Here is a 20611-nt window from a genome sequence, read left to right as displayed (position 1 = left end):
TACTTTAAATTCTATAATTTCCTAAATCTAAGGAATAATAATAATTATAGTAATTATAATAATAGATTAATTTAACTTCTTTTTTAGATAATTATAAGTTATATATTCTTACTTCTTATAATTAAAATAATAATCTTCTTTTATTAAGATCTTTTATTTAGATATAAAAAGACTAATAAAATTAGTACTATCTTTTTATTTTATATAAAAAATAAAATTTAAATTAATTATAATAATATTTATATTACTTTCTAAAAATAAATTTATATAAAAATAAGAATTTATCGATTTAGCTTTTTATTATAAGCTAATTTTATATAATATATTTTAATAATTTTATATAAATATATTAAATAAGATTATCTTTTAATTAATAACTTATATAATCTAGATTTAAAATAAATATAAGAATTTAAAATATAGATCTTATTTTTAGTTCTTAATTATAATAATAACTTCTTTTATAAATTATATAAACTCTATAAGAAAATTAATAAAATTATTTTTAAGCTTTATCTTTAATTAATAATAAATAATATATACTTTAATATATTAATTTAGATTTATAAAAATAATCTTTAAATAAGTAATAATATCTTTTATATCTTTATAAAAAATACTAATATTAGTATTTATTTAGAGAATAATATATAGCTAGATTTTATCTTTATATTAGTTTTATATATAGAGTTTCTAATATATAAGAAGAGGATAATAATCTATATTAGTTTTAAGTTTTTATTAGATTATTATTTCCTATATTTTAAATCTTATTTTTTTATTATTATTAAATATTAGTATATTAAATATCTTAATTATTTTTTAGATAATATTAATCTTTATAATTAGTATGCTAATATTAGTTATATTTAGATTTTAAGCGGAAAAGAGATAAAAAGCTAAGTTTTTATATTTATAGATTATAAAATTATAATAAGTAATTATCTTATTATATTTAATTATAAATTTATTAATATTAATTCTTTTATTAAAAAACTTTATAATCTTATTCTTTAACTTTTAATTCTCTTACTCTAATTATTAGTACTAATAAATAAGTTCTTAGAATCTCTTTTTTAATAAAGTCTTTTATAATTATTTATATATAGAAGATAATCCTTTTTTTATATTATTATTATCTTTATTATATTTATTAATATTTATTAGTCTTTTAATATATAAGATTTTTAGTATTAATATATCGATTATCCGATTATTAATCTCTTTTTTATTAAGTATAGTAGTAACTAGCTATTTATTATAGTTTATAAGATTTTATCGGGTCTTAATTATTCTAATTAATTAAATAAAGGTTTAATTCGGATAGCTTAGCTATATAATACTAAGAAACGGAAAGTAGGGTAAGCTAGACCGAGATCTACTATAATAAAGATCTATATAGTCGTACTACTTATTAGATTTAATTAGTACTTATTATTATATTACTAGCTAGTTCTTAATTAAAAGAGTATATTTTAACTAGAATAATAAGTATAGAGAAGGAAAAGAAAAGAAAGAAAAAAGAAATCAATAATAGGACCAAAGACAATATAGGGTAGGTCCTAGGTCAAGGGCGGAAACAATCAGTAGAAAACTCTATAAGCGGAGTCAACTAGCAGAAAACTCTGCAGATCGTCACACGTCCTATATAAGATATACTTACGGCGGCATACTTCTAACGCTTATAGTCTTCGAACTTAAGCGTTAGATTCTACTTTTTCTATCTTAGAGACCCCTACGCTATTCCTTTATTCTCTATCTAGCTATAATTAGCGCTATAGTTAGGTTAATAACTATTTTATTAAGGCGTACTAGATTTATCGCGATTATTTAGAGCTACCGGAATAGAATTTTATCGTAGTTATCTCAACCTTTTAATTGATACGTTATAATCAATTCGACAACACTTTCTTTTACTTATCTCTATATAATATACTTCCGGGAACGGTACCACCGCCTATAGTACAGTGTTTCTCGAGCATAGACCCGAAAGGAGTAATATCAGGCTAATCATAAAACGCTAATTAAAGATGCTAAATTTCTTTAATTTTTTTACTACTTTTCCCTCACTATAACTAGCCTTAGGTTAGGAAAGTGCAGCCCAATCCAGCGCCTCCTCCCACCTTTTTGTCACTAGTATTCACCCCACTTATAAGCATCGTGGATGTAGGCTTACGGGGAGTAAAGGATTCTACTCGCAGAAAATTTTACCAGCCAGGAAGTTTAGCTCCCAGAAGCCGATAGTATAACTAGAAGCGATAATTAAAACTAAACGTTGAAGTTTTCCTAGAGCATAACTCTAGAGACGGTTCCCCCCGCTTAGCATACGCGGGCCAGCTTCCCAGGAGTGTAAAGTTTGTCTCTAGGGACACGGACCACCTCTCCTAGGAGTTATATTGCTCCTAGAACCCTACGTAAAGTTCTTAGAGGCAACCACTGGTCATCCCAGGATCAACGGAAGTGATTCTGGGATCGGTATTTCTTGACTGCTTCCTCCGCAGATTCGTCGATGTGGACAACTGGTGGGATCCACCAAGGTGGCACTATGTGCGGTACGCGTTTCTCCAGCCGTTCGAGCCGCACGCCGTGTTTACTCTCTAACGTGTTCGAGAAACGGTCGAGGGGGTTCTGTTCGCTGCGTCCTTGGGCGGGCGTTCTAGGCTCCCCCTCCCAGTCTCAGTCATGGCTATGTCGTCGTGTAGCGGTGTTCTTCTGATGCGCATTGTGGCTTCCAACGCAGTTTGCTCAAGTTGCTGTTGTACCGGGAGTAGATGAGATTCGACGTCCACTGCTGCACCGGCCGTTGTCCGAAAGGCCCCTGTGATGATCTGAGCTGCACGTCTCTGGATCCTCTGGATTGTACTCGTCATAGCGTAACCTCTGCTTGCATAGCCGTTCCCATGGTTGTGCCACGCTGAACACCCGTACAGCATCTGGGGTACGATCATCGCGCGGTATACATGCCGGAGATTGATGGCCCCGGTGCCCCATGTCGAAGAAGCGAGTGCTGACAGAGCCGAGAGCCGCTTCGTCGCCCCCGCCTCTACCTTATCGCGGTGGTCATCCCAGCGAAGCTTGGTGTCCATTTGAATACCTAGATAGCGGCATGACGTAGAGGCCTCGATAGTGGCGTGTGATAAGCGGAGAGCATGTGTGCTGTTCTTTCTGGGATCTCTGGTGAAGTGAGCCAGTTCATATTTTGCTGGAGCAAACTGGGAACCGTGCTTGGCTGCCCATTGTTCGGCTTTCCGGTGGATCTTTTTCAAGGTCTTGCTAGGGCCCTTTTGTACCCAGGAGACAAAAGTTCTGCCCATATCTTCTCGCTCCCAGGAGGCAGCTCCTTCACCCCAGGAGCATGATGCCGCTACATTCTTAAAGAGGTCGTACAAATAGTTTTCAACTCTTGCAGCCTATCCTATGGGAAGTTCTACCTTCTGATTTGCTATGCCCAACTTCTATTTGGATCCCGGTTTATTATTTCTTGCAAATTTTCGGCTCAACATCATCTGGGGTCTCCTGCGTTTATGAGTTGATACTGATAGATTCGTTACTGGGAATTCTTTACTGATGCTTGTGCCTCTGATTCGACTTGTTTACCTATTTTCTGTACATCTCTACCGTCTGATCCTCCAACCATTGACTGAAATCTAGCTCCTGTATGACAATCAGATTGAGAATACTGTATACTAATTCCGAAAGAGGGAAAACCGTGGTCCATCGTACGAAATGCTCTGTCGGGAGAACAATGACTGCATGCGATAGCTAGAAAAGAGAGGAACACGTGGTCTATCGTACGAACGAGGAAACAGGACATCGGAGGATCGTCTACATCGTGGGTATTTTCGCTAGTGCGAGAACCGTGGCAGATCCTAGGACGTAGGAGTTCGGGAGACCATGTGTATCGTGGGGTATCCACGTACGAAAACCGTGGCATCCTGTGTACCCTTTTTTTTGCGCCTCTTGCCTCGGCGAAACGCTGACGATCAACCGAGATGCCAACGAGCGCCCCACCTAGTGAATATTTCTACCAACAGAATATTCAGTCGAGGAAAGATTCTGATAGGTATAATTTTTTCAATTCTGAATATTATAGAATCATATTTTTGTGTGCTACACCCCAACGCTAAGTGACGGTAAATCGAACGCCCAATACGGCTACACTTGACGCCAGTTTAAGCGTTCATTTTACCAAAATCTCAGTCATCCATACATCACGTGATCGCAATCAAACCAGTCTTATCGCTTGCTCCTCCCTGAAGGTCGCTTCCTTTGCTCCCGGATTGCTCCCTGGGCTCTCCCTGACAATGGTTACGAGATCGATTCAGTGGATAACTAATACGAATATCGCGGTCTACGGCGGTGCAAGATCAGTTCTACAGTAATAATGGATCCAAACGCAGCAGATGGATGATTTGTGCTTGAGAGTGAAGTAAACTTAAACATGGTCACAATATACTCATTTCTCATACAAGAAATCCTAGACCCTAGAGTCATTTACCCGCCTAATAGCCAATGGCTTTCGGGGCCATCACATACTCAACAAGAGCAGCATTATGGGCCAGTTCCATGGTCCTGCCATCTGTGACAGTGGGATCTCGTCCAGCAAAGTTTTGAGGGAAGCCAATATCGAACTCGTTGGCAGATTCAAGGAATTCAACCTGCTTTTGAGTCAAACGAATAGACAAAGCCTGGATGTTGTCGTGCAAGTGCTCGACCTTACGGCCCCCGACAACAGGGAAAACGTTGGGTGTCTTGCTCATGACGTAGGCAATTGCGATAGCAGTAACTGATTCAATACCATGTTCAGATGCGACTTGGGACAGCGCCTCTGAAATCCGACGCTCTTCTTCGCTTTGCTCTTCGCCTGCCATAAGGCGTAGACCCTCACCCTTCGCATTGCGCTCTGCTAGTTGTTTTGCGGTTTGGAAATGCCCACTTCCAATTACATCCCAGGGTGCTAATGCCATACCGAAATATCGAGCCATTGGTATGATGTCTCGCTCGAAATCTCGACGAAGTACATTCCACTGGCCCTGATACACAGAGAACTGCGTCTTGCCATGTGCGCGGGCGTATGTATTCGCTGCAGATACCCACCACGCGGGCGTATCAGAAACTCCTAGGTACATGACTTTTCCTTGCTCAATGAGGATATGCAAGGAGTCCATAACCTCCTCAATCGAGGTGGTATGATCCCACCAGTGCAAATAGAAGATGTCGATGTAGTCCGTCTGTAACTTGCGTAGAGAGTCGCGCACGCTATGAAACATGTTGCGTTTGGAGTTTCCTGCTGCATTGGGCACGTTGCCTTTACCTGCTTCCCAGGAACGGTAATCAAACGAGTACTTTGTTCCGATGACAATCTGGTCGCGGTTGTTGCGACTGGCCATCCATTCGCCAATCCAGGCTTCTGATTGCTGATCTTGATAGCAACCTGCTGTGTCGATGAAGTTTCCACCGGCAGCGACGAAGGCGTCTAGAAGCTTGAACGATTGTTCTTTGTTCATGGTACCCATAAAGCTGGACCAGGCTTCACCAATTGACATTCCACCAAGTTGTAAGGGAGATACGCGGATGGCAGCGCGAGGGCTGAGGGTGCGATATTTGCCCAATGGAGTTACAGGCTCAGGGGCTGCTCCGAATGCTTCCTCCATCGTGAATTTTCAAGGATGTGAAGCAATTGAAGTGAAACTGTGAGGTAGTTTGGAAGGGATTGGAATAAAATTTTGATAAGAGTTACGATATTTGAAGACAGGGAACTGTATGGTATTAATACTCGCTGAAAGATATAAGCTTCTCCGCCAGCCATCGCTATTTGTGGCCAGGAAGCTGCATAATATCATGACGCATTCTCTCCGATCGGTTTGTCGCAGTACAGGGCTCGTATGTAGCTGGGTAGTCCATTGGTCGACTATTTCGGACTTGCGCGGTCGCTCAGTAGAACCTGCAGGTCCTGCAGGATTTCTGCGGCTGGTTCGGGCTGCGTTGCTCAAAGCAAGATGGTGATAACATCTGGCATGCTGGGCGGTTTATACAAAAGCAAAAAGAATAAGCCACGCATTTGGTAGTGCGATAAACCTACATACACGGATGCGGTGTGATGACTATTGGGGCTGAAACTACATGCCGGATGTGTTCAGTAACCTGCTTTACATCATGGGCTAGACCACATGTGCCCAGGGGAATAAGATGTATCGTTTCCAAGTTGCCCTTGCGTGCTTTTGCAGAAGGTTTTCGCACTGACACAACATGGCAGGGGACCCACCAGGATGCATAACTTTGCCTTCCTATGCACGTCGATCTACTCCGTACAGAGTACAGTATGTAGACTTGTGACAGACATGATTTCGTTACAAATTGAGTTTTTTTGTACATGCACTAGTATTTCCCAAGGACCTTGCTTCGGGTGACGTATGAAGAGGAGTCGCTAGTTTTTTGACAGTACTGAGTGCTAGAGATGCAGAGGGACTGGATGTGATGATCAATGTGATAGATGGATGCATGCTATAGGCGAGATCTATCTACTACACAGCGTGTGGTGTGTGTCGGAGCAGCTGTGGGCCTAAGTAGCATACACGAATGAGATAGTAAGGAGTCTTTTTTGACGAACTAAAGAAGTGGTAGAATACCACTAAGACCCTTCGGGATCGGCTTATTCATCGTTCACCCAATTTCTTCCTAGTATGGTGTCATAACACGCCATAGTTCGGCAAAAGAGACCCCTGAGATCATTCAACCGATCTTAACACCTACAATCAATCATCTAATTTATTGGACATGTTCAGTACTAGCCAGTACATCAATTCCTCATACTGACATTTTTTGTGAACGTCTCTGTTACCATAACGATTTTGTATGGTAGCGCGGACAATCTATCTACCGAATATTACAATCACGTTACTAAATACAACATATGACAAAACAAAGCTCCACATAACTAACGTAATCCACGGCCGAGCTGCGCACACGGTCGGCCTGCGCACCTACCCCTATTATAAACTTTTTAACCAAAATATATCAACACAAACGCATCAATTCATCCTAAACTAGCGATTTCTACATTGGTTAATCTTATGTCCAGTTACTCCACATCCACTGCAGGTAGGAGGAGCCCTCCTAGCCGGTTGAATTGGCTGCTGAGGCAGATCAACCTCCTGTTCATGCGATACTACCTCATCAGCTTCTACCGGCTGAATTGGCTGCTGAGCTAGCTGTAGGCCCTCTTCGATCGATAGTCCTCCTTCATGAGCGATCTGTCTAGTCGATCAAGTGCGCTTTTGACGTTTCTTTTCATTTGCCGCGCGTAGATTGGCGTTCTCCTTTACTAGTAGCACAGTGTTATGCAGTGCAATAGAGTGGCCTTTGATAATCTGATCAAGTATGATTTTTGACGGTATTGGAGGGCTATTTGATCGTTGCTTTAATAGCTCTTTAAGCATAGAAGCTTGCTTAGCTAGCTAAATCGCTGTTCTAGGTGTTTTTGGTATGAATTGGCTAGATCTGCTGCTTGGTCGGTTTGATGGTGGTGTAGGTGTTCAGAGAGAGATATTAAGCTTAGAAAGTACTCTGTCAGCATTAACTGGTATGATACCAGTAGCTGCGAAGCTGCTTTGAACGATATTCGGCTGGAAAGCTTCTAGTCGTGCATGAGGATAATCTGCTAGAAAATCAAGCTTGTCAATATGATTATAGCCAGTTCAGGCTAAATCACTCACAAATCGACCATACGTATGCTTCAAAACAGCAAAACACCCAACATCAAGTGGTTGTAGTAGATGCAATGAATGTGAAGGCATACAGAGTGGTATAATATCGTTTTTAGCACAGATTTGATCGAATTAAGGTGTTAAATGGCTACCATGGCCATCAAGGATTAATAGCCGAAATCGCCCTTGTATGCGTGAAGTAGTACATAGAATAAAGATCTTTTATAGCCAGCAAAGGCCAATTTCATCGGTAGTCCAGCCATTATTCGATACTTCGATTCGCCAATCCCTAGGGAGATTTGATTCAAACCAACCAGCAATATAAACCTGGCGCCTAAATATGATGTATAGCGTCAGCGAATAGCCATCAGAACATATCGTTTTGATCGCAGTAACCCATTCGCGATTTCCTGGCTGTAGAATCGATCACCGACCGTAGTATTCAGCTTGTGTAACTACCTTCTGCGCTGATATAAGGCCCATTGCGAATCCAGTCTCATCAAAGTTATAGATATCCTCCGGTTGGATACCGTTCTCGATCACGCGTTGTACCATCAAAAACCACTCTCATATAGCCTTTGGATCCTCTTTAAGAGCATGCTGATAGTCATATCGTCGCGAGAAGCGCGTTTGAAGCTCATCGCATCGTGTAACAAAGGTTGACGCCCAATTAACACCAACAGTCAATGGGGGGGTTGTTCCACGCGCTACAAGAAGGATATCGGCCATCTCTCATACAGTAGAGGGCCTAGGGGCTGCTCCACGTGAATCCATAGAGAGTATCCATTCAGTAAGCGAATCCTCTTCAAATTGGGACAATTTATAGCCGTTTGGGCGTATATCGACGCGTGATGATATACCCTTTGCGCGGCTGCGGAGTGTTGATTCAGGTATATCATATAGCCTTGCTGCTGCGCGAATAGATTTAATACGATCATTTTTGATATCGGAGAGGGCTAATAGGATCCTGCCCTCTTGATTGGCCGATTTATGCGAAGATTCAGTGCGAATTGGTGGCATGGTAAGTAATTGAACTAGGTAGAGTGGCTGGAAGACGGGTGCGCAGGCCGACCGTGTGCGCAGCTCGGCCGTGGATTACGTTAGTTATTCCGACAGTGTGCGGGATGACTAAGCACAATCCGCCTGTGCCCTCAGGTCTCAACACTGAGTAGTGTGGCTATCCATGATAACAGGAGGATGAGGTCTACAGCTCATACGTATGGGATGGAAAGGTGATATGAGTGGAAGGAAAAGAAACTACTACGGACTGAAAGGTGAGGTTATCACCAGTAAGTTACATGCGGCTGCCTGAATCTGCAGGCACCAGTCCATTAACTAGTTAGTTATTGGAGCACCAAGATGCCAAGGGGAATACTTCCAAGGGGAATACTTCCAAGGGGAATACTTCCAGAGGGACGGAAACATTTTATTTGAATAGATTTATTAGCCAAATAGCAGGCATAAATTTAACGCTTTGAAGGGTTCCGCATCTACTTGGATGGAATGCCCGAGTACTGGACTGCATACGCAATATCCAGGCACAATTTTACCAACTGCTCTAATCAGCTCAAGTTATAAGTTCGCTTACAGCAAGCTTTGAATGGATGTTGCTGTGTCAGACTCAAACAATTAACTGGGTCTAGGTTTGAGAGTCACTCTCAAAGGTCGACCGGTGAAGTGTATCGAGACATATGTCTTATATTTCATGTCCTCATCACTGGAAATTAAAATTTTTTGTCAGATTGCAAACAGAGACAGGGATCCGGAAAGACTTACGTTGTTTCGTACAGCGAAACCTCAAATTTGCGGAAGACGGCAGCTGTCGCCGTCGAAAGGTGGGGATACGAAATACTTCATCTGTCAGCGATAGTTCGAGAATCTGATCTGTCGGTCTCCAAACACTCACTGCGCTCCGGGGCACATCCGCCGACCCTTCGAGAAGGAAGCGAGAGATCGATCAAGTTGGGGATCTTCTGCATGCCATCGTTCGGGGATAAATCTCTCAGGGTCGGGAAATATAGTGGAATCCATATGAACGTATGACGAAGAGGTGACTACCACCGTCTATTTGAATTGTTATGTTGAGCATCACAGATCAAATTTCGAACTTTGAGTAGCACTTACCCCGGAGGGTATTAAGTTTCCGTCGATTTGAGTCCCTTCGACTGTAACAACGCGGGGCATGCCGGAAATGACGCCATGTGTCAAGCGGAGACTTTCTTTTACAACACCTTTCTGTAGATTGATTAAAAGAAAATCCCCCACCAAACAAGGAGGTGTAACTTACCAGATATGGGAGATTCCCTAGCACTTCGCAAGGTGGGATTGGTTCGTCTGGATTCTTCCAGACGGTTTGTAACTCCACAAGCAGCTTCCGCTGTACTTCAGGATCCCGGGCTATTCGAAAGGCACAGTAAGGCAGAACATTGGAAATGTCAATCACAGCACCTTGCATGATACCCATTAATTCACCGAAGACCTCAGGTATGGAAAGCACGATATTATTTTTTTCAGCTTTAGAGTCCATGAGCATGCGAAGAAAGCTGGCTTGAGTCTTCAACTGGGGAGATGCAAGGTTGTGATGAAAGAGATCGGTCATTGTCTATAGAAGTGTGAGGTTCTCATTTCCAGGATAAAATCAGAGATAAGGTAGCATGCCAACCTTTTCTTCGACGTTTCGATTATGATAACCGACTCGGAGGCATGAAGGGAGATAGTTAGCTATACTGTGGAGTCTATGGGTAATGGGAAAGTTTCGCATCAACCAGAAAGTCCAATCATAGCCAAGGAAAGTCGATCTGCATAGTGGATGACTGAATTCTCCATTATTGAGTGTTCGAAAATTGCTAGGAAGAACGGGAAAGATCATCTCGTTGATGAAATCCAATGTCAGACTGCGGAACCCGAATGCCAATTCCACGGGCATATTATGTTTTGCGCTGGGTTGTAGAAGGTCACAGAACCTCTGGGCCTGCAAATATTTGAGCTTTTGCTTACGATACGAGAGAATAGGATCATACATTCTTGAGAATGACAGTATGAATCTCGCCAAGATAGGCGGGTTTAAAGAATGGCGCCATAAGCTTCCATCTTGTCCGATGCATTTCGCCTTCAAGCTTGAAAGATGATTCGAGCATCCCGAGACTCGTCAAGAACTCTTGGTCTTTTCCTGTCTTGCTTTGGGGCGAGAAAATATCGTGGAAAGCTTGTGGATTACGGAAATGCAGCTGATTGCCACAAATTAGCCACCAAACGATCGGTTATTCTGTAAGAGTCCACGCACTGTATTTGGTGTGATCCGAACGACTGGGCCTATTTTTAAATAGTCAGAGCTGGAAGAAGTGACATTGAATTTGGGCATAACGTCTTGCCGTAGTGTTTATGCAGTTCTGTTACCTGCTCCACCAAACAACCATCTCGCCATGCCTCGTGGTATGCTCGATATAGGGTGGAAATGGCGGCAAGTTTGGGACCAGGATATCGACTGAGGGGATGAAGGTAAAGTCTGTAAAAAATGAGAGATAGATAGTAAACAGGAATCGTGATGAGCGCGATGAGTATCCATCGATTAGTCCCTTCGGTGAACATCATAGTTAAGTTGGTAATATCTTCTTGGATTACCACGACAGACTTTCGCAAGCAGCGAATGTGCTATTTATGACTGAAGTTTCAAGGCCAATCTAGTCAATGTAGCTTGATCTGAAATTTGAAGGAGGTTGGTAGGTAATACACCCCTTTACCAGCTTTGAGTGCCAATTCTTTTCAGACCGCTGCGTCATGTCCAAGACATAAACTCTGTGGGTCTCATGGCCTTGGAAGCACCATGACGCAGTCAAGAAATACACTGCCTGGCCAGTATGTCGGAATACTTTTAGCGTGCATAAGCGTGAGCCACTGAAATTTTAGTATTTTTACAGTATTTAACTAGAAGGCATTCATACAATAACTACGGCAGCTGAGAAATTATCTAGCAGTTTACATACATATGTATATGTGTTACGAGGCAATAATTAAAATGTGGCTTGCAGGTGTTCCGACATACTGGCCAGGCAGTGTATATTGAATACAAAAGCAATGTTAATACATATAGAGATATTATAGTTCACCATCGAAGATCTACTTGAGTATCTCCAGATGTCTATGCGCTTATAGGTGCATATGTGATGCGTGAGGAACACCACTAGTAGTAGGTATGTAAGTATTATTGACTGTACGAAGTACAGTAAGACAATCTCCGGAAGCTGCTTATCTTCTACAGTAGCTTTCGATAAATATGTAGTGTAACTTTGAATGTGAGCCATCAAAGGTCAGCAGTGAGCGCGGCCTGGGGGCGAATATGTTCCCTGGTATGTATGGAATTCGAGGCCCAAGGGTCTTCTATGCCTTCAAGTTCAACCTGAAAGCATTTTGAATTTTGGGCATGTGATAGTTGTTATCTGGGGATTAATTTATTTACTCATTCATCCGAGGACGATCAGTGTCCAATGATTCAAATAATATATCTCTGTTAGGACAATCTCCTGAGGGACGTCCTGATACGATAAGGATACGAGTGAAGAATGTGAGATATGCCTGATATGGTTATGATGATATTCAGACTAATCGCTGGTCCTCCTAAGAGGATCCAGCTCCTCCTTTCGAGGGGATGCCTGCGTGCATATGCAGGAAGGTAAGCGAGGTGATGTATCAACTCTGGTGGTGCCTAGGCACCTCTTCCGCATTCCCTATACCTCTTTGTATGGTTGGCGTAACAATCTCAAATGTTTATTCAAGTATCGATTTGAATGTTAAATAAGACTGCCTATGCATTAACGACTAGATGCCCGATAGACCACGGGATGAAAATTAGGGAAACAACATTACAACCTCGGGACCGCGTTCAGGGGAGTTGGGACAGGGACAAATAGAGTGGGGAATAAACTGCACATATGCATGTTTTCAGCAGACAGCTGATTCATTGATAAGGCCCATCACTGAATGGACTGAGGAAAAGCACGCACAATGTGATGATATTGATAATACTGATGGCGGCGGTGGTGGATAACCTTGGAAGAGAGGAGATAAATCAGGTGGAAGATGCTACTTGAGATGGGTCAATCACCTACCCTATCACTTCTTACATATGGAGTATAGTTACCTAACATATAAATGAAGGTAGTAAGATGAGAGAAACCTGAGTGCTGTCTCGATCTAGGAGAGGATTCCGTGTTTACGAAATATGGGTATTTCTGCAGTTCCTGTCAACCTTGAAGTCGAGCATCGAGTACCTTGCTTAATAGGTAAGGGGTACGGAGTACCTGCTGTGATTAATGCATCTGTGATACTATGTATGCATCGTCAATCACCATCTTGTGTAACAATGACCCTTAGAATTACGTAAATCCACAAACGTGCATTTGAATGATCTCAGAACACCGATCAGCCCGCGGGTTATTCAGGTAGCCACTGGGTTGTTAGTGCCTCGATTTTCGTATGTCAATGCGCGTTTCTCCTGACCCTCGACACATCACGTTATACAGCACAACGGCCACAGGCCCCTGTCCCTCGCTAGGCCTACCTGGGATGATCGCCGTCAACACGTCTAACCGCCCAATCATCAGACATGCGGTGGGTTTGATGATTCAAGGCCTCAGTGTTACGACGAAACCAGCGTGGAGGTGGGAGGTGGAGCTGTTTGTTAACTGGGTGGCGATACACTACGTCACTTCACTTCTACGGATTGAATACGAGGTTGATAGCATGTGAATGATTACTACTAATACTATCACCACCACCACCACTACAACTACTACCGACAGGCTGCAACTAATAAGATCCCTTGGGTGTCATTGCGTGAAAATGCGTTTGAGAAATACTAGAATGCTTTGGCCTCAAATTTTCAATTAATGCATGGATTCAAGGATATGTATGCTTTTACTAGGTATTGCCCGAAATTGTCACTTGCCCAAGAGAAGATCAATACGTACAGATTTTTCTATACACCATGGTTGATTGAAAGGGGAGAGCTAGATCACCGACAGCTCTTTGGGATTTTCCCATGGAAACGACATGCTCGTGAAATGGCCTTGCTTGGACGTCAAATAGTAAATAGGACGTGTCAGTCCTAGCGCATTTGCGATGGCCGCCGGGCGCATGTCGAAGTTTTGAAATACGATTCGCTCTAGCTCCACAGAACTCAGCTTGCTCGTGCCGTAAGTCTGAACGTAGATACTCAGCGGTTGAGCAATTCCGATTGAATACGAGAGCTGGATCAAACACCGTCGCGCAAGACCTGCATGCACGATTGACTTTGCGATCCATCGCGCCATGTACGCGGCAGATCGATCAACCTAGTCCAAACATTAGTTGCATGTCCGCACTATTGGACGAAGAGCCACACTAACCTGTCTGAAATCCTTTCCAGAGAACGCACCCCCACCGTGAGCTCCCCACCCGCCATAGGTATCCACCACGATCTTACGACCTGTAACCCCAGCGAATTTCCCAGATGGAGTCACCCCTTCATCTCCAGTTGGTTGGATCTGTGATTTGTTATGTATCAGCATTGGGCTCAATGTTTAAGGGTTCTGGGTAATACCCACATGATAGATGGTCTTGGAATCAAGGTACTTGGGTGGGATCGCTTTCCGAATGACCTGATCGAGGATTGCTTCACGAAGCTTCTCGACGGTCACATCGGGCGTATGCTGGGCAGTAAGGACAATGGTATGAACACGAATGGGTATCACCCTCCCATCATCCTCCATATATTCCATTGTCACCTGTGTTTTGGTGTCTGCAAGCAGCCATGGGAGGGTGCCCTTGACACGCGCAAACTTCATCTGCAGCGAGATTTTGTGAGAAAGATCGATAGTCATAGGTCTATAGGCCCCTTCAGTTAGTGTTGAGAATCAGAAAAGTTAAGCCCTAGCAACACTTACAGCAATTGATTAGTCTCATCGGAGGCGTAGCCGAATATGATTCCCTGATCTCCTGCTTTTTCCTCGGCCGGCTTAGGGCAAGAAACACACATACAGCCAGGTACTTTCCGCGAAAGACTGGGGGCTCGTCGCTCAACATAGTCCATTACTTGACATGTTCGATAGTCAATTTCCTGCTCTGGGGAATTATAACCAATATCTTTGAGGACATGACGGACGATTTCGTCGGCGTCAAGAGCGACGGTCGACTCTACGACACCAAACACAATGACCAGGTCCTTTCGAATGGCAACCTCAATGGCAACCTTTGATAGAGAGTCATCCTTCAAGCAGACATCTAGAATGTAATCCGCAATCTGATCACAAATTTTATCTGGATGGCCTTCCCCAACTGATTCAGAGGTAAACAGGAAAGTTTCCGGCTCGGAGGGCTTCATGTTGAGTGGTCGTAGAAAGAATTGAACTGAAATAGATGTTGTTCCAGCTGTAGAATGTTACAAAGTATGGTCTAACTGGTCAATTTATAGTCTATGAGATGCCGTCTTGTGGTAAGACTGTTTAAAATAGTCCTTCTAGCTTGACATAAATTAAACTATTTTCGTTAGTGAAAATTGCCTAGTCACAGAATTTCTGACCATACAGCTTTTAACTTTCAAGTATGCAATTGATGTTTCACCGCATTTGCATGAGTTAAAATTACTCCATGTGGGTAGTCTGGTTTATTACATATGATTTATATGCGGTACACAGATATTGGGATATGATCGATATATTGATTGGTATCTTACGTACATGTGAAGTTCCTTGCATATCACGAATCCGAGATGAATACCACGGATGCCTTTTTAATCCGCATCATGTTTGCATGATGCTACGTATATATTTCATTTCCCATCCCTGTGAGCTTTTATCCTCGCAGCGCACTTTTCATTCAGCTCAAACATCTGAATAGATCACGAATTTGAAACATGGACAGCGGCATTCGTCCTTTTAATCAGGCTTCCTGGGCAATCAGCCCCAAAGCGAGATCATTTGTGGTCCAGGAATCCCCTTATAACCCCCCAGGCCCAAACGAGGTTCTGGTGAAGAACTCAGCTGTTGCCATCAACCCCATTGATTTCATGGTTCAAGATGACGCTTTCCTGGATTACTTGCAATATCCCCACATCTTGGGGTGTGATGTTGCCGGTGAAATCGTTGAGATAGGAAGTGAGGTCAAGCGATTTGTTGTAGGCCAGAGGATAATTGGGTATGGCTTTCCATACCTCGCTGCAAAGTCTACGGCTGACCAGATTCGCGGGAACTTTAGTCATGGATTTGGGTTAGACAGCGGAAAGGCAAAGCATGGAGCTTTTCAAAATTATACTGTTTGCTTGGCTACATTGGTTTGTCCATTGCCTAGCCATATTCTATTCTCCCATGGAGTTGTTCTCCCATGTGCACTTTCCACCGCTGCGTCTGGACTATACCAAGAGAACACTCTTCAGCTAGAGCCCCCCGTCGACAAAGCCTCGTTCAACTGGCAAAACTATCCTTATCTGGGGAGGAGCATCTAGTGTGGGCAGCTGTGCCATTCAACTAGCAAGGGACTCAGGATACGAGGTCTTCACTACGGCCAGCCCACACAATCACGCTCTTTGCTCTGCTTGGGGCGCTGCAATGGTATTTGACTACCAAAAAGAATCTGTTATTGATGAGATTATCGATGCGCTCCGTGAAAAGCAGGTCGTGGGATTCTTCGACGCAATATCGAAGAGCTACACTATCCAGGCGTGCGTCGATATCATAAAACGCATGCAGCTTAACACAAAGGTCATTACGACCAATCCAATACCAGGAAACGTGAGATTGGAGGGTGTAGTATCTGAACCAGGTAAATCATTGGGATAGAAAAATGGCGGCGCCTGGACGAATGCTGACCAAATCTAGTCCTGGGAGGGGATATTGCAGGCAATCCAGTAGGGAAGATGCTGTACGAAGATTATCTGCCGATGGCCCTGCAGCAGAAAACCTTCAAGCCATGCCCAGATCCGTTGATTATTGGTCATGGCCTGGAGGCTATTCAGGCAGGAGTTGACAGAGTCAAACAGGGAGTTAGCTCCCAGAAAGTTGTCGTTACTTTAGGAGCTTAGCTTTGCGCTTTCTAAGGTGTCATGATAAATAAAGTAAGATTCCAAAATGAAGAAAAATAAAGAACGGATGATTGGTTGTAGTTGGACAAACCAAAATGTAGATGGCGAGGGATTGTCGAAAAAGCATTACACAACTGTTCAAATGATACATGTACATAGTATGCAGGTGTTCTAAGTATTGTTCATACGGTATGCACCCCCTCTTATGGTAGTCGGCACATTGAAGACCAAGCCACTAGTCTATGATCTCATCACAACGCCCCAAATAAGCAAATAGCCCCCTTGCTTGCGTTGTTCACCTGCACCTACTCACTGTTTATTACTATGCACAACATCATTGGACTCGCTAAAACAAATATGCAAGATATTGTAGTTATATAATAGTCCATCCCCCTCCCTCGGAGACGATCACTAATCCCGTCATCCACCTCTTTCATGTCAACCATCAAAATCCCTAACCACTCCCCGCCATGGGGCGTGCAATGGAGGTCTTCCACGAGCTTTATTGTTGCTACGGTCTGGATGGCAACGTTCACGGTAAGGATTTCAGAGAAGTTGGATTCCGCTTAAACTAGAACTGACTATCGCTAGGAGTTCTTCCTCTTCGCAATGGTAAGTCACTAGATGATGCCAACTACCTTGACCTTGGAATACTCATGAGTGAAATTCCAATGTTAGATTGTGCCTGTGATGCCGACCGCATTGATAACCCGCGCTCACGTTTTACCCGCCGACCGTGAGTTTCACCCGTCTAACCCCTTCTCCACCCTCATTTCGCGCAGAATGATGGAATCTTAATACTGTATGAAGGTCAATACTGGTCGAGCGTTCTTCTGATGTGTGACGCTGGGATGGTGGTGGTTTGCTGCCCTTTCTTCGGATTCCTAGTCGATCGTACACGCACACGGCAACTCCCCTTTCTTTCCGGTCTTATCTTGCTGGCCGCTTCAATGATCCTTCTCGCGGTCGGAAAAACGCTCTCTATCTTCCTCATAGCGCGGCTCCTCCAAGGTGCTGCCACGGCTATGGTGTGCGTCGCTGGTCTTACGCTCACCACGGACACATTCGAAAAGGAGCGATTAGGCACCGCAATTGGATATCTCGGCTCTGCCACCACAATGGGGTTTGTCTTAGGCCCTTCTGTAGGGGGGGTCACATACAGCAAGCTCGGATATGAGGCAGTTTTTATAATATCTGCTGTTCTGATTGGCATTGATTTTGTTCTACGACTACTGCTGATTGAGAAAAAAGTTGCCATAAAGTGGATTCAACCTGGTGCGGATATCCTGTCCGGTGATGATGAAGTTCTCCTTGATTGCGACGGCCAGCGAGTAGCTCCTGGGGGGGTCAAGGTTCTGCTAAAGCTTTTAAAAGAGCCGCGAATGCTCATCACGCTTGGGGGGCTTTGTGTCATTGGGATTCTCAATTCGACGTTTGATGCCGTGAGTGCAACCATATCCTCATATTATAATCTGTTATGAGCTTTTCGAAGCTGATTGCACAAGACCATGCCTGTATTCGTGGAATCGAGCTATCATTGGTCCCCAATAGGAGCTGGATTGATCTTTCTCCCTAGTGCTCTAGTATCACTGCTGGGTCCTTACTCCGGTAAGCTGACAGTTAACAGTCTCTCAATGGGCTTGTAACGCCTTACTGACAGCGACAGGATCTCTTTGTGATCGTTACGGTCCCCGAATAATGATCTTTCTAGGGTTTCTCTTTCTCGTACCGACGCAAACCTGCCTTGCTTTTGTCGGGCACAATTCTTTTCTTTGCATCATCGCCCTCATTGGCCTTATGTGTCTGAGCGGTCTGTTCACAATTACAGCCTTGCCTTCCTTATATGTGGAGTCTCAGTCTGTGCTAGACGATATGGAACGAGAGAAGCCTGGTGTTATGGGCTCGAAAGGTGCCGTTGCGCAGGCATTTGCTCTGCAGACCATGGCTCAGTTTATCGGGTTATTCCTTGGTCCCCTGTGGGCCAGCTTTATCATGTACCGGTTTGGATGGGCAATCATGTGCTGGACGCTGGCCTTTTTTAGTTCTTGTCGCTGCAGTTTCAGCGCTCTGGCTAAATGGCAAGCCTCCAGATCACGGGGAGGGTTCTAGTGGGGAATCAGAGCCTCTTATACATGGAGAAAGTGATCCGTGTTACATATAGGTATACCAATGGCGGGAGTCAGGCATAAAATACATAGATCCTAGGTAGACAACGGCAAAGGCGAAAAAGAAAATATGCAAGCTCGAGAAGTAAAAACATATGGCAAATCGGGCCACTAAATGCAGAGTTTCTCCCGAGCAGGTATCAGATCACCTAGTTATTACCCAATATGGTCGATACATGTGGAAATAAACATATTTGATTGGCTTCTCTGATCCAATCAATAGTCAGAGACATGAAAAGGTAAATACGATGAGTATCCTCCTCATTATGTTTGCTACACAATCGCTTGTACTCAACCGCAAGACGGTGGGTAAAGTGACCGAAGACGACTTGATCGTAACCCCTAGTGATTACTGGGACGGAACGTTGAAGGCAAATGTTGAGGACATTTTACAAATGAAAAAGAAGCGTAGCCAACGTATTCGCTCTGAAGGCACAGCTGTTACCGTGTCGGTCAACGACAAGTCCTTGAAAGATTTTGAGAAATTCTATATTTCTACTGACATCGATTGGAAGCCAGTGGAGAAACAACTACGTAAATAGAGCAATTTGCTCCGCATGGGCAAAAATCTTAGGGTTATTATTGCCTTCAACTACGGCCATGATGATCAGGCTAGGCCTGCACCGCGGGTGCCAGCTCAACGAGGGCCGTGTTACAGCCTTCATGATCAGGTGACCCTATGGCGCCAAGACTGAGATTCTGTAAGGATCGCATGGTTTTCAATTGGTTGACTAGCTGCGGCCTATAGGCATTACTTAATTATATAATACTTGCTAAGCCTTTCTCTCGCGTTAATAAGTTTGTTGTGCGCTTAGTAACCCTTAGCTAAGCCAAGGTCTACTTGCCTAAGGTATACGGAGCTACCTTAGGTACCGAGCCCGGCAACCCTACTAAGCGCTCGGGAGTATATCCCTTCCTACTAAATCTAGCTACCGCCCTAGTAGCTACCGAAGTAATACTATTCTAACTTCTTTTTTAATAGTAAGGTAGAGAGTTAGGTAAAAAGCGTAGAAAGCTAGTTTATATTAGATTATAGGCGGGGCTTACTTTTATCTAAAAGTAGCTTTATTTACCCGACGAGTAAATAGTCTTAATTAGTCGCTTATAGAAATAATTTAAAAGATAAACGCCTATTAAAGATATAAATATCTCTTACTTTTTACTCTATTTCCTTCTTTTTCTTCTTCTTCTCTAAATCTAAATATTCTTCTTCTAAACTTTAGTATATTAAATTAATCTTATTAGTGTAAAGGATAAAGGTCCTTTCAAAGGTAAAATAGGAACTTAGGCGACATATATATTTATAGAAGTTTTTGACATATATGTGAATCGTACGGGGTTCGTCACCTAATCGGTGCCGAACCTTAGCACGTATATTTCCTTTTAATCTTAGGTCCCCCTAGGACCCCCTAAATTCTAGTAAGAATTAGTCTTAGTATATATAGCCTAATATATCTTTATTCCTCCTCCTAAGCTAACGTATCTTACCCGGTTAATAGGCCTTATACCTAAAATAGTATATTCTTATAATTCTAATTCTTCTTCTTTAACTATCTAAGATATAATAGCTCCCCTAACTACCCGTAATAGCTCGCGTAATAATATTAAGGTACTAGAGTATCCTATTTAAACTAGTAGCGAATTAGGAATACTTCTACCTATAGAAGAATAGGAGGAAATACTAATTT

The 20611-nt window shown here is 43.0% G+C and overlaps 7 protein-coding genes across 7 annotated transcripts; 3 read left to right on the top strand and 4 right to left on the bottom strand.

Moving 5' to 3' along the window:
* Positions 1 to 2597: 2597 nt before the first annotated feature.
* N7516_010183 (uncharacterized protein) lies at positions 2598 to 3314 on the bottom strand (the record flags this gene model as incomplete). Its single annotated transcript, XM_057222902.1, has 1 exon — positions 2598 to 3314. The coding sequence occupies one exon, from the start codon at positions 3312 to 3314 to the stop codon at positions 2598 to 2600; it is 717 nt and encodes a 238-aa protein (XP_057070123.1).
* Positions 3315 to 4502: 1188 nt separating this feature from the next.
* N7516_010182 (aryl-alcohol dehydrogenase AAD14) lies at positions 4503 to 5654 on the bottom strand (the record flags this gene model as incomplete). The annotated part of the gene is made up of 1 exon (XM_057222901.1): positions 4503 to 5654. The coding sequence occupies one exon, from the start codon at positions 5652 to 5654 to the stop codon at positions 4503 to 4505; it is 1152 nt and encodes a 383-aa protein (XP_057070122.1).
* Positions 5655 to 9335: 3681 nt separating this feature from the next.
* Positions 9336 to 10305, bottom strand: N7516_010181 (Cytochrome P450 E-class group I; the record flags this gene model as incomplete). Its single annotated transcript, XM_057222900.1, has 5 exons — positions 9336 to 9423; positions 9483 to 9557; positions 9613 to 9770; positions 9831 to 9941; positions 9994 to 10305. 5 exons carry the CDS (start codon positions 10303 to 10305, stop codon positions 9336 to 9338), a joined length of 744 nt encoding a protein of 247 aa, XP_057070121.1.
* Positions 10306 to 13711: 3406 nt separating this feature from the next.
* N7516_010180 (methionine adenosyltransferase) lies at positions 13712 to 15063 on the bottom strand (the record flags this gene model as incomplete). Its single annotated transcript, XM_057222899.1, has 4 exons — positions 13712 to 14035; positions 14090 to 14227; positions 14288 to 14567; positions 14627 to 15063. 4 exons carry the CDS (start codon positions 15061 to 15063, stop codon positions 13712 to 13714), a joined length of 1179 nt encoding a protein of 392 aa, XP_057070120.1.
* Positions 15064 to 15594: 531 nt separating this feature from the next.
* Positions 15595 to 16758, top strand: N7516_010179 (zinc-binding alcohol dehydrogenase family protein; the record flags this gene model as incomplete). The annotated part of the gene is made up of 3 exons (XM_057222898.1): positions 15595 to 16011; positions 16118 to 16499; positions 16556 to 16758. The coding sequence occupies 3 exons, from the start codon at positions 15595 to 15597 to the stop codon at positions 16756 to 16758; spliced, it is 1002 nt and encodes a 333-aa protein (XP_057070119.1).
* Positions 16759 to 17193: 435 nt separating this feature from the next.
* Positions 17194 to 18867, top strand: N7516_010178 (MFS transporter; the record flags this gene model as incomplete). The annotated part of the gene is made up of 6 exons (XM_057222897.1): positions 17194 to 17295; positions 17350 to 17370; positions 17437 to 17494; positions 17569 to 18200; positions 18264 to 18366; positions 18425 to 18867. The coding sequence occupies 6 exons, from the start codon at positions 17194 to 17196 to the stop codon at positions 18865 to 18867; spliced, it is 1359 nt and encodes a 452-aa protein (XP_057070118.1).
* Positions 18868 to 19189: 322 nt separating this feature from the next.
* N7516_010177 (uncharacterized protein) lies at positions 19190 to 19465 on the top strand (the record flags this gene model as incomplete). Its single annotated transcript, XM_057222896.1, has 1 exon — positions 19190 to 19465. One exon carries the CDS (start codon positions 19190 to 19192, stop codon positions 19463 to 19465), a length of 276 nt encoding a protein of 91 aa, XP_057070117.1.
* Positions 19466 to 20611: the final 1146 nt, after the last annotated feature.

The sequence above is a fragment of the Penicillium verrucosum genome (assembly GCF_028828655.1).
Source record: "Penicillium verrucosum strain IBT 35672 chromosome Unknown utg000004l_segment0_segment0, whole genome shotgun sequence".
Lineage (NCBI taxonomy): Eukaryota > Fungi > Ascomycota > Eurotiomycetes > Eurotiales > Aspergillaceae > Penicillium > Penicillium verrucosum.
This window is presented reverse-complemented; position numbering and strand designations above follow the sequence as displayed.